At 38.6% G+C, this 13,280-nt stretch overlaps 1 protein-coding gene and 1 non-coding gene across 6 annotated transcripts in view; both read left to right on the forward strand.

The window, feature by feature from the left end:
• Positions 1–286: 286 nt before the first annotated feature.
• LOC114931478 (uncharacterized) overlaps positions 287–13,280 on the forward strand; it is a 201,331-nt gene continuing 188,337 nt past the window's right edge. For 2 of the 5 annotated variants that reach the window (XM_085483797.1, XM_085483796.1), the window contains exon 1: positions 290–3,705. In XM_085483797.1, coding sequence (XP_085339923.1) covers positions 2,342–3,705 — 1,364 coding nt within the window. In that variant the 5' untranslated portion in view covers positions 290–2,341. Of the gene's footprint in view, positions 3,706–13,280 lie in introns of all 5 variants that reach the window. The other 3 variants (XM_085483794.1, XM_085483795.1, XM_029303535.2) reach the window with 3 other exon arrangements.
• Positions 11,991–12,431, forward strand: LOC146722808 (Nuclear RNase P). Its single transcript, XR_014924946.1, has one exon.

Genomic DNA, 13,280 nt, shown 5'->3' on the forward strand with positions numbered 1-13,280 from the left:
AATATTTTTAATAGCTAAAAGCCATTATTATTTGGCAAATTTTATAAATCTTTAATTGTTCCTTTAAATTAATCCATATTTAATTTTTGTATTTATAATGTGTTTACAAGTATTTACAGCTATATTTTTACATCTCTCCGACTTGTGAAAGATCATGCATTCTTTTATCATTACATCGCTGATTTTAGATTGAAGAATAATATATTTTGTATTATATTTTGTAATAATTTTTATAATATATTTTGAAGTGGGCTCGTAAGTGCGACCGCGAGGTTAACTCGCGTCTTCTCCGCTAGATTACGCCACTGTCGCGAAGCGATGCGCTCGGGCCGATGTTTTTAGCGATGTACTTAGTGACGTGCGAGTGGCCCCGAGAGACAGCCGTCGGCTGTCGCAGAGGTTTCTGGGTATGCGGTGGGAGCCATATTTTTCCAATATCAGTTACGCGAAAAACAGCGTAGAGTACGGCACAGCATCTGGCAGGCATGGCATTTTGATCGGCGGTGCCGCGCGGGCTCTGTCTCTCGGTCGGTGGTGAGTGATCGCGCGCGTTACTTCCGCAAGGACAACCCATCGGAATCGGAGGCGCGAGTCGTCGCGAGCGTCGCGCGCGACCGTCACGAGATATATAATAATAATCGACCGACGTATGTATATATAAGCGAGACGTGAGAGAAGCGAGAAGTGAGAGCGCGGACCGCGCAGGTGTTCGGCTCGGCAAAGAGGGTTAGTTAACTTAACCCGAGTTCGTAGTAATAGTAGTAGTGATGATGATAGTGGTGGTAGTAGTAGTAGAGTAATAGTGGTCGTTGGTAGTGGTGGTCGCGGCACGAGGCAGTGGTAATGGTGGTGGTGGTAAAAGAGTGGCGGTGGTGGTGGTGGTGGTCGTGATGCTGCTGCTGCTGCTACTGCTGTGACGATGACACAGCGTCATAACACGACGTTCGTCCGTCCGTGCGCGATTTAACCCGAATCGTTACGCCGGCGGTGTGTATGTTGATTTTTTTTTCGCCCCGTTTCGTACGGCGAGCGCGTTCGCGCCATATTACCGATCGAGCGCCGACTTCAGGCGACTCGAGCCGAGTCGCGTCCGGCGCGATTAAACCGCGTTCAGTCGTTCAGTGTCGAGGGAGATGGCTCGCCGCCCGGTCGCGGGATCGTGACGCTCCGCGAGAATCGTGTGTACGTTCGAATTATATATATATATATATATATATATACATACATATGTATATATATAACGCGACGTGTCGTTTCCTCGTTCGTTCATTCGTTCGTTCCTTCGGCGAGAAAATGCTCCCTACATCCGATGACACAATCGAGTGCGCGTCTTGGAAATGTAACGCGATACGAGACGAAGTGCGGCGTATGTGAGTGAAAGAAACACGACTCGGACCGTTGACACGATCGGTAGTGGTGTGTTGACTCTCGTATTTTCTGTCATCGCGTCCTTCGCATACCGATTTTAGATTCCTCGCGACGCAGTTTTCGCGGAAAGTGCGCGGGTGTGCGATTTCGTGAGCCGTTGCTCGTCGATTTTCGAATTGGTAGGAGGGAAGGGGGAGTTTGGTGGGTGGCGTGGACCGTCACCTTGAATCGTGCTCAAGCGAAACCTTGCGCTCTCTCTCTCTCTCTCTCTCTCGGAGACGTAATTCCCTCCGATAGACAAGCGGCTCGCCTACGCGCCGCTATGAGAGTTTCGAGTGAACTTGGCGGCAGGAGTGGTCGCGGCGACCTTGCTTACGATCGGAGTGAACATGCCGCGTAACGGCTTCGCGACGCGGCAAAAGGATTCGGCGTTCGGCGTCGTCGGATCATCGCGAGACGACGGGCGTTTTTAGAAGTGAAGGACGTCAGAATTCTCGATGGCGGCATCTCGAATTTCGATCGCGTTCGCGAGTGTCGACGTATCCCGAGCTGCGACATTTTGACGAGCCGTGCATCTACCTTCCAGGGAAGAAGGAGGGGAGACGAAGACGAGGAAAAGAAGGAGAAAACGCAAGGAGTCGTCGAGGAGGTTAGATGAAGAAAGCCATTGACCGGCAGCGACAGAGTTGTCCTACGCCAAAACACGCGTCGGTTTCGAGTTATGTCGCGCTACGTCGAGTGTAGAAACGCGGAGAAACACAACGGGACGCGGAACGACGACGGCATCATCATCATCATCGGCAAACGACATCAAAGGTCATCGTCATCGTCGAGCGCGTGAGGATCGCGCCGCGGAGGATGCGGCAGTACCCGTCGCCGGTGTCTCCACGTAGGCGAGCTACGTGCCACGTTGTGCCAGTGATGTTGTCGTGGGTGTCGTCGGGGTCATCCGCAGCGCTGCTGGACCTGGACAATGGCCGGCAAGCCTGAGCAGCCGTCCACGCTCCCTGCTCCCCCGAGTCATCAGCATCATCAGCAACATCATCAGCAACATCATCAAGGGCAACAATCGCGGCAGTCGCAGCAACCCCAGCAGCAACAAGCTATACAGCAAAACAGCGTTCTAGTGTACGTGTCGGGGGAGAATTTCGCGTACGCCACGGCGGTGGGTCAGAATGTCGCCGCGACCGCTGCTGCCGCTATCGCGGTCGGTTATCAATCGCAGCCGCAGCAGCAGCATCAGCAGCAGACGACGCAATACGCCGGCATTCTGCAGGCGCCGCAGGTGGCGACGGCGCAGGCGGCTGCGACGACCTTTCCCGCCAAAACCGCCGTATACTGCGCCGACGGCAGTGGCGGCGGAGTCAACGTAGGGAATAACGTCGCCAGCCCCGCGATAAGCTGTTGCCGTCTCAAGTCGTCCCTGGAAACGACCGCGTCGACGACCACGACGACGACAACGCCGGCGTCAACGACGGTAAATAGCAGCGCGGATGGCAGCGAGTCCAAGCGAGCCTCTTCCTCTCTGCTCGTCAACGAGGAGGACGAGGAAGACTACGCGATGCTGTATCGACAGGCCAATCTGGGGCAATCGACTACGTGCACCACGGCGGCGATGACGACGATGATGACGTCGCGGGAGAATAAACAAGGCCCGGAGACCGGGGGAGACTCGAGCGATGATCTGATGGGCTCCAAGACGTATCAGACGCGGCTCGGCGACGTGTACTCGGCAAGGATGAGCAGCGGGGACGTCGGTAATCTCCTCGGGGACGACGCTTGCGTCGCTTACGGTGCCTCCACGCCCGGTAGCAACGGTATCGTGCTTCAAAACGGCGAGCAACAGGCTGTGGACGACAAGGGCCGGCAGCAGGACAATTTCGATAATCAGCAGGCCGCTTCCTCGTCGGCGACGAGCGCGACGACGGTTCTCGGGGTCGGTGAGATCGGTAGTGCGGTGATCGGTGCTTGCGATTCGGTGCGATCCGACGAGTCGTCGACGACCTACAGCAGCCTCAGCAGCCCTGACGAGAGTCAGAGTCATCAGCCGGTGCCGATGCCGATGCCGGGACAGCACGACGGTGCTCTGTCGACGAGCAACAATCATCCCGGTGGTGGTAGTGCGTGCGCGCAGCAGGCTGCGCGTCAGCAGCCACCGTTGCGTGTCAACGCTAATAACAATAACGGTAGTAACGGTGTGCAGCATAACGCGGTGGTGTTGACAATGAACGGCAGTGCAGTGATTACGCAGCAGCAACAGCAACAACAGTCGCCGGCGATCACCGTGCCACGTGGATGGAAAAGGATATGCACTAACGGGGTCATCATCTACATAAGGTCAGTTTTCAACGCACGTTGCTATTATTTCAAAACTGGTGGTTCGCAACCCGTCTCGTCTACCTGTCATCGGTATGTCATTAAGTTGGAGCGATTACTTGATTAGCCTCACACGCGAGCACACTGAATTTTCTCTTAGAATTTATCCTGAAAATCATGCTACTCAATAGTTTTATAAGTACCTGATTAATATTTTTATCACAATAAAAATATATATTAATGTACTTATAGTAACATTATTAATCATATGTAAAATAATATGTCAACTTACGTTTTGTTAGATTTAATTTAATATATTATATTTTAATTTAAATATTTTTATGTGTTCAGTTAACAAAATAATATTTAGTTGACATTTTTTTTATAGTTTATGTAATTATATAAAATAAATGATAATCCTTAAGAGTCGCCAGTAATAAATAATGAAAATCTCTCCTCCAATTTTAAAGTCGACCAGACTGGCAATAATTTATTTTAAATAATTAGTTTAATTTACAACGTTTCGGCTGTCATTGCAGCCCTTTTCAAGTAATCTATAAACAATTATATACATATAAATATATTAACGTATTAAGGAACATAAAAATAACATTAAAAAAGACACGACATCACACTCAGTTGTTAGTTTGCATCGGACTTGTAACGATCATGAGTTCCGTTGGGATTCTCCTGTGATTCTGCATCAAGAAAAACAAACGAGAAAAAGAGAAATAGCAGAAATGTTCTATATAAAAAACCAAAGAAAAAGCATTAATTTACAAAAAGATACGGAGAATTTCAGTGGGATTTATGATCGCGTTCTTGAAGCTATTTAATATATTATATTGTCATATGTTACATATTTATTTATTTATTTATTTATTTATCTATTTATTTGACTTTGTATTGACGGTTTAAAAATTGCGAAAGACACAGTACTTTGGTTTTATATTTCCTCAACGCGTAATGACTAAGTTTTCTACTAACAGTCAACATCTATTTATTTCGGGCTTACTTCTGTCAGTTATACATTGTTCATCAAAACAATGGTGAATTTTGTCGGGGATTTGCTGTAAATATGATTTATTGTATTAATCTGGTATGTAAACATATATATTTTTGTAAATTTATAATTATTTGTATGATTAAGCGCATTAAGATTATATTTATATGTATATAATTGTTTATAGATTACTTGAAAAGGGCTGCAATGACAGCCGAAACGTTGTAAATTAAACTAATTATTTAAAATAAATTATTGCCAGTCTGGTCGACTTTAAAATTGGAGGAGAGATTTTCATTATGTAATTATATCAAATTAAACATATGTGTAAACATAGGAAAATTAATCGAACATATTTTATATCTTATTGTGGTATAGATATTTCTTTTTTTTCGAAAAATTTTAAAATTGTTATGCATTATCTTGTTACGTTTTAATTCTGACGGAGCGAGTTGGTAATCACTGGCCTCATATGCTTGCGTAATATACATACGCCCGAAACGTGGCGTTAATTTCTCGGAACGAGAAATATCCTCGAATTTCTGCTTCTTCCGTTTTTCGGAAACGACTCGAACATATAAAGTTAAGTAGACGCTTTTAATCCGTCTCGACTTAACAAAATAGCACGTCGATTGAAAGTATCGATTTGAAATTAAAGCGCATGCGGCTCTTATTGTTAACTTTAATTTCGCTAATGGAATTAAACTATATCCAATTTAAGTCTACTGTGATAAGTGTGTTATATTCTTTTTGAAACTATAATTGATATATACAAAAGATATATATGATTGATTTACAAAAATTGAAATAATTATACATGCAACTTGATTCAGCATGAAAAATATTGCACTTTAATGTTATTTCATTAAGATTTTATCAAGATTCTGTTTAATGTTTTATAGGTAATTATATTTTTGTACGAAACTGTTCAATCTTATCGAGTTCATATATTTTCGATATCATAATCGAATATAATTTATTTATTATACGCAGGGCCAATAATACTGTCTGCTTAGAATTTCTCCATTATTTTTATAGATATGTAAAAATTGTAATTATACGAAAGTTGTGTAGTATCATACAACTATAATATGCTAATTTTTTTTCTTTTTTCTATGAGTGAAGGCATTTCTAATATTATGAAGAATCAATTTATATCAGAAGATTATGGTGATTCCATTTAAAAAAGTAATGATCCTGAAATCTCAGAAATGCCTGTAACCACAGAATAATTATTACTAGCATATGGCTTCCTTGATACTGTACAACTTTTATACAATATTTTCGTATCTTAAAAAATAACAGAAATATTACAAATGGACAAAGCTATTGATCCATCCTGTATAAATTTGATTGACGTAAGCTATATCATTTCGTATCTATATAATGCAGTAAATTCGCAAATAAAATTATCCCATAATCTCAGTTGTCGAAAGTTTTTTTAATATCCGCGATCGATTGAAACGCGGAAAACTGAGCGGAAGTGACACGTTATTTGTTTCATTTTACGCTTAAATTCAGCACCAAAATATCACTTCGAGAGAATCGGCAACGCGCGCGCGCATAATCATCTAAATTTAGACCACTCAGCTGTTTGGGAGGATCTTAAAAAGGCCTTTCAAAGTCTTTCCGACTTTTTGTAATCCGACCGCGTGTAAAAAAACACGACTTTTCTCAGAGAACCCGAGGTTTCGGCTTTACATCGCTCGCTCGCTTCCTTTCGTCGCGTGGAAAGCATTAAAAGTCGTCTTCTTCTTACCTAACTCATTGTACTTTTACGGGTCCTTTGAAAAGTTCAAAGGTCACTTTCATCTTCCGTCCCGGCTCTTTTTCCTTTCCGACTGCCTTTATAGAATGATACTTGTCACAGTTTTAGTTTGCGATGGTAAAAATGCAAAGACATGTTTACGTCATAAGTGCACAATGAAAAAAATGTACATGACATTAATGTTATTTGTGGACAAGTGGCATTGATGTAACTTTGAGAATGTTTTCCTCAAAAACAGGATATGACATTTCGTCGTCTAAGCATGAGATGAATTTTTTGTGTAGGGTACAAAAAGTAGAAGAGAAAAAATTAATTAATAAAATTTATATACACACAAAAATTACTATATAATAATATAGTTAATTGATTAAAAGATATTTTTCTTTCCAAAAATATACACATTTATAAATTATCGCACAAAGTAACAAAAGTGCTGAATATAATTTAAAACTCGTCTTTCAATTTATCCTTAATCATTAAAATATTTATCCATTTAAATTAAATCTCTCTGATACTTTGAAATCTCGCTCAAACGTGTCGCGTTTCACATTACGTCGAAGATTGAGAAAATTTTCCTCGACAGGGAGGCATGATTGGTAGACAGGCTTATCCTCGACGATCGCGTAATATGATTTAGAGGATCAGCTGCGAGAAGCAGCAACCTTCTCCTTTGTGCGCCGAAAAGACCGCTGATTCTCGGGAGTCAGCACGAGAAACGTAAAGGGCAACGCCTCGTGGCGTAACCGTAGGTATACAAGAGCTGCAGCGTAGGAGATCTGACCTGTTCTGTCTGTCCTAAAACCTCCTCGTTAAAACGATCCTTTCCGGGTTAGCAGGAGTCACGCTTTAAAAAACGTTTAAAGGGCCCGAACAAACAATGCGCTCAGCCTTAAACGAATCTGACTGTGTATGTGTATGCGTGTGGCTCCGACCTTTTTTCGGTCCATCGTATCTCTTCAAACTGAATTAGCGAATCGTGCGATCACTCTTTAGTTTCGCTCGAAATATTATGTGAATTTTTTTTGTATCCTTTTTTGCTAATTATTTCGTATTATGTAATCAAATTTAATCAAAAATTAAAACATGCGTGAAAATGGCTCAACATGTACAATTAAAAAAAATTAGTCACGTGTACAATGAATTCTATACGGAGAGAATTTTTTCTTAGAATTTACCCTGAAAATCATAAGTAATCGTGGGACAATATGGTATTGGAAGAATTTTATGAGTTTCTCTGATTAATATTTACCACAATAAAAAATATTAATATGTACATATAGTAAAATTAATCGAATATATTTCATATCTTATTGTGGTCAATATTAATCGAAGAAATTCTTATAAAATTTTTTCAATACCATATTGTTCCATGATTATCATGATTTTCAGGATAAATTCTAAGAAAAAATTCTTTTTGTGTACATGTATTAGAAAAGTGGGTTACGTATGAAAAATATAAAATTAAAAAAAAAATATACAGACTCAAACAGTATATCATAAGTAGAATATTACATATTTTGTTTAAATGAATTAAATTACAAAAGAAACCAATTTCAAATTAAGTAATGATTTTGCGGTTGAACGTTGTCACTGAAGTTCTGAGTTAAGAATCCGCGATTGATTTGTCGGCATTTTGTTGCTCACGGAGAGCAGCTTTTTCCAGATTCCTTAATGTCATCGATTTTCGTCGAATAGGACTTATCGAAGGATGGTGAAAGGGAGAGAAACGGGCTTTCTCGTGTACAGGAAGCGAAGGAAAGGGAGCGTATAAGCAGGAAGGGACGAAGAATTTCGTTGAATCGCGCGCGCTGCTCGTGCGATCATTGATTTACGGTGGTATCTCGTAAATACCGGCGGTGATGTACGATCGTGACCGCACACACGAGTATCCTATCTCTTTCGGCTCCCTCCTGCCAGGCGCGTCTTCTCTCCTTCTTGTCCACCGACATTTCCTTTATGGAACGAACGGACCTCTTCTTGATTTATAATATGTATCGGTCCCTTGTCTCTCTCTCCGTCCATGCCTCCTAGAGAATGTCTGAGATTTTTAGCTCTTTTGACCATGTCCAAGTCCAGGCGTCCTATCAAACTGCTCGTCCCTTGACTCTGCCGACTGCGACGAATTTTTGTTCTTTTTGTCTCACTTTTGTCCCTTTTCGCCTCTTTCTTTTTTTAACCACACGGTCTTGATCTGTTTGTCCGTTGTGTCAGTTTCTTAAATATGTAGACTATGCCCTGGTTACCTAGAAAGAAATTTGTATTGTTATTGAATCCTTTGATCTGATATGCTCGATCGAAGAAACTTTGAAGAATACAAGGAAAAACGTAAGATTTAACCTAGATATGCTCAAAGTATTTGAAATTGCTATTATTATTAAAATATCTTTAAAATATTTCAAGTAATAAAATGCAAAAGAAATTTTTGTTATTAAGTTTACAAATTAATGTTTTAAAATGATTTTATATACATGTATTTGCCTTTTTCATTTATTTATTAATATAATTCAGTTTATTGAAAATTATTTTATTATTAATACAATTTAATTTATTTTTTACTTTATCGATTTATAATAATTCGTATATTAAATAGCAATATCATAATTGTATTATATACATTTTTATAAACGAGCACACTTGTATGCTCGACGTGTGTCGCTGAATGATATCGATGCGTTGCGTAACGTCATTACTCGGCGGAGCACGTGCAAACGAACGGAAGGTTAAAGCGCGTGATCGGATCCGTTGTCGCCGGACATTTCGAACGAATGGCAATCGGACCATTACGGTCGGTAGCTGGCTCCTAACAGCGGTTACCACTCGGCCAATTCCTTTTACGAATTTCTACACGATTCTGGCGTAACTCGTTGTCGGCTTGCGTAATGACAGCTAATCCGCTACACTCGCGTTCCTATTCTAGTATGATCGTGATATTCGCGTTACGATAAAATTCAATAGAAATTAAGATAAGCTCTAACTTTTGTATGAACACATACCAACGTTTTCTTAAATTAATGATCGTATGATCAAAGCAAGTCTTAAAATAGGCATGTTAATTGAGTTAATTTTAATCGAAGTATTGAGGCCTCTTTTCCGCGATGCTGGTTGGTTGTCTTGAAGTTTGCTTCGCGGCTTGAATCATATCCAAGTCGTTTGACAGTTTTACAGTTTGCGGTTAAACTTAATATTATTTTAATTTGCTGAGTTCCTATTATGCACATAATTTTATGTTTATATAATCGAATTACTATTATGTGCATAATTTTAATTTACTGAATTTTTATTGCATACATAATTTATTCTTGAATTTTCATTGTGTACATAATTTTAATTCTTGAATTTCCATTATGTTTTTAAATTTTGATTTACCAAATTTCTATTATGCACATAATATTAATTGGCCGAATTTTTATTTCTGCCATTCTCATTCGCAACATTTCATTCTTATTTGTTCGAAACATCGCGTGTAAATATCGAGAAAGAAAATGTTTATTCTCAGAATAGCAGATGAAGAGAATTGACGTCGTTTGAATTTTTCGACACTCGTTAGATCGTTGCTCGAATGCTGCGTTATTAAAAAGTCAAATTTAATCTATATTTACAGAATAAATTATATATCACAAATTCGAGAGAAATTGAAAAAAGGCAAATTAAAGAAGTTTTCAATTTGATCTTATTTCAATTGTTCTGCAGTCGCAAACTCTAAACCTTTATTGTATAAAATCTTATTTGAATACAATATTGTATAATAACACTTTTGAATAAATATAATTAAGTTGAATATATATTATGTAAAAAAATCTATATAATTATTTAAATGCTTAAATGCAGAGCACTAAATTTTTTATTATTTTCTGCGGGAGGGAATTACTGCAGTGACTTCTCTTTTTCAATTAAACGCGCGCTTTCGTCGTTCTAGTGTTCTATAATAGCCAATAAATTTTACATCATACATATTTTAAAATATTCTTTTACCAATCAATTTCAAAAACAGATATATCCAGTTGAGATTAAATAATTAATAAAAAAGATGTAAGGTACATTATATTTTTTATAATATAAATAATATAATTTGTGACACAAGTCGTGCATTTTGAATTAACGAAAAGATAGAACGAAAAGATTAGAGCATTAGCAGGGGGGGATGAAAATGACTGACACGCGTGATTGAAGCCGTGGGATGATTAGTACCGAATGGAAGGGATGGGAGAGGAGAAATCGGCGGAATCCCGGATTTCGGGGGAGGGAGAGAGCAGAGTAGAATGAGCGATAGTTGCGCAACCACACCTCTACCGCCGCCGAGCGGCGATTACGCAAACGTGATAATTAATTGCCAGTGTTCTCTGTTTAATGACTCGTCAAGTCGTTCGCTAAACACGCCAAATTGCCGCGACGTCACGAAAATCGCTATACAGGTGCATCGTTGCGTGTCGAAACTGTTAATCCGATGTCGCGGCTTTGCGTAACCGTGGAGCTCTTTTTATCATCGTCACCGCGACGTTTTCTCGGTTGTCCTTGAGCGCGATGCTTTTGAGAATGATACGCAAACTGGAACGCGAAAAAGAGACCTGATTTTAGCATCAATGAGAATTTAATAATAATAGAATAACAGATATTAGGTACATTTGAAAAATTATTTTATTTTATTGCTGTTATAAAGAATGTGTTATTTGTAGTATTATTTTTTAAATGTGTTATTTTTATTTATTACTAGTAAAATTCTTATTATTATCGATATAGATTAGGCTATTACTTCTTCTCTTGCGTCATCGTGTAATATATCATTTACTCTCTTTCGACGTTCTGGTTACCACGATTAAGAACAATAAAAGATCGGATCTCGGCACAATAATATCTTGTATAATAGGTGGCCTTGGCAGAATAATTGAAGTCGTATGATAGCTTTTTAGTGTTTAAAAAATAATACAGATATTTATCTTCAAGATATTTAAGAATACATTTTGTGAGAGAACAATTTTTGTAAGAGAATATAATATAATTGTGTAGGTATATCTTTTTTTATTCAGACATTACATAAAATCTTATATATTAAAAATATATTTAATTTAAAAAGTTTATAATAAATATAGTAATGCAATTTTAAAAGTAATGTTTTTTAAAAATAGTTAAAATTTATCTTAATTATATTAATTAGAAAAGTTATAATTTAAATTAGATAGTGTCTTATGATTTTTTACTCGATATACAAATTTATTAAAAAATTTGTTCTATGTTTTTAGAAGCAAATCTAATGAAACATATATTCTATTTGGCAAAGAATTGTATTATTTTTCAATCGTGTACATTGTCGGGTATAGCGTAATATTGATGTTACGATTACAGAAATGACAATGTGTCGAAATCCTATAGTGACGCGGCATTTGTATTGACCGATAACAATATTTTCCCTAACCTTTTTCTCTAACATTGTCATAGTGTATTCTATATAGATACAATATCGTCAATCAATACCTATCGTGTTACGAATGTTTCGAAATTTTCGTTGCAGCTGATGATTAACAGAAATTATAATTATAGCCAAGTTCAATTTAATAAAAAGAGGTGTGACTATCATCGAAACTATCTTGGAAAAGTCTTGGGCGTTAGTTTTACGAAGAATTTGTTCTACAAGAGCGGTCTCGTCAATCGGGGTGCGGAGAAACCAGAAACAGCGATCATCCTTGCTTTTCTTTATCGTGGACGCCTTTCCCACTCTATCCCAAACATTTTATCTTCCTCCGTTTCTTTACCTTAGTCGATCTTTCGCCTTTCCTATGTCTCTTTTGTTCCTCTTTTGCGTTTGTTCTCTTCGATTCTTGACTCGACTCTACAACTTGGCAGATGTATCAGAGTGGGGAAGCTCTGGTAGAGGTCGTCCGGTCATACCGATGGAAATTCCCGCGACTCGTAATTTCAGTACAATCTTCAAGCTGTCTCGCCGAGATGAAATTCAATTCAGATTATATATTCTGATCTTGGCATTATCTGATACTGAGAGTTTTTGGAGCAGATGACTTGAGGCACGAAATTATTTTGTTTTATTCAATATTTCGTCTCATTATGCCGTGTAAAATGATTGTATAAAAAAACTGACATGATTTGAGTTATTTTGAGAAGAGGTTATTTGCATAAAATTTTTGGAACATTTTTCTTACAACTCTTTATTGAAGAAATAAATTTTATTTTAATAAAAAAGTAATCTACAAAAGAAAACGAAAAGAGTGAAAATTTTAATTACAACAATTTCTCATGTATAAAAATAATTGAATGCCACAAGTGTAAAATGCAAATAATTTCTGATATTTTATTTGAACAAAAAGAAATATAATTAATATTAATTAGTATGGCACACTCACAGAAATCAGAAATTGCCGCACCTATTTAATACCTTTGGCAGTTGGCCACTCAATTTTCGTCGGTTGAAGAATGTTGGCGATATTTTTGTCGCCGCAAATTAACTGCTACTCGCCCGGGAATAACCGCTTTTGATTGAGGTATTAATAAAGTTAAGTAGAGTAATCATTTTTGTGTGACGCGCTCGCAGCGTGCAAGCATATAGTTGAAGATTTCTTGCGATTTAAATCCAGCGTGATCGTCAATCGCGACTTGTCGGCCGCGAAATAACGTTCAGTTGCCGACCGACATGGTATTTTCGTCGAGGCCTTGGATCACTTTCAACACATTCAGTATTGAGCAATGGGCTAATTATAGTTTTCACTTGTTCCGAAACTCTGGTAGAAATTGACAGTCGTCGAATAGCCACGGAGATCTATAATTAAATTCAATCGCAAATTATTTCTCTACTGCGCAATTGTTAAAACTGATTCT

This window comes from Nylanderia fulva, unplaced genomic scaffold, assembly GCF_048542155.1.
Source record: "Nylanderia fulva isolate GAGA-0341 unplaced genomic scaffold, ASM4854215v1 Scaffold27, whole genome shotgun sequence".
NCBI classification, from domain to species: Eukaryota; Metazoa; Arthropoda; class Insecta; order Hymenoptera; family Formicidae; genus Nylanderia; species Nylanderia fulva.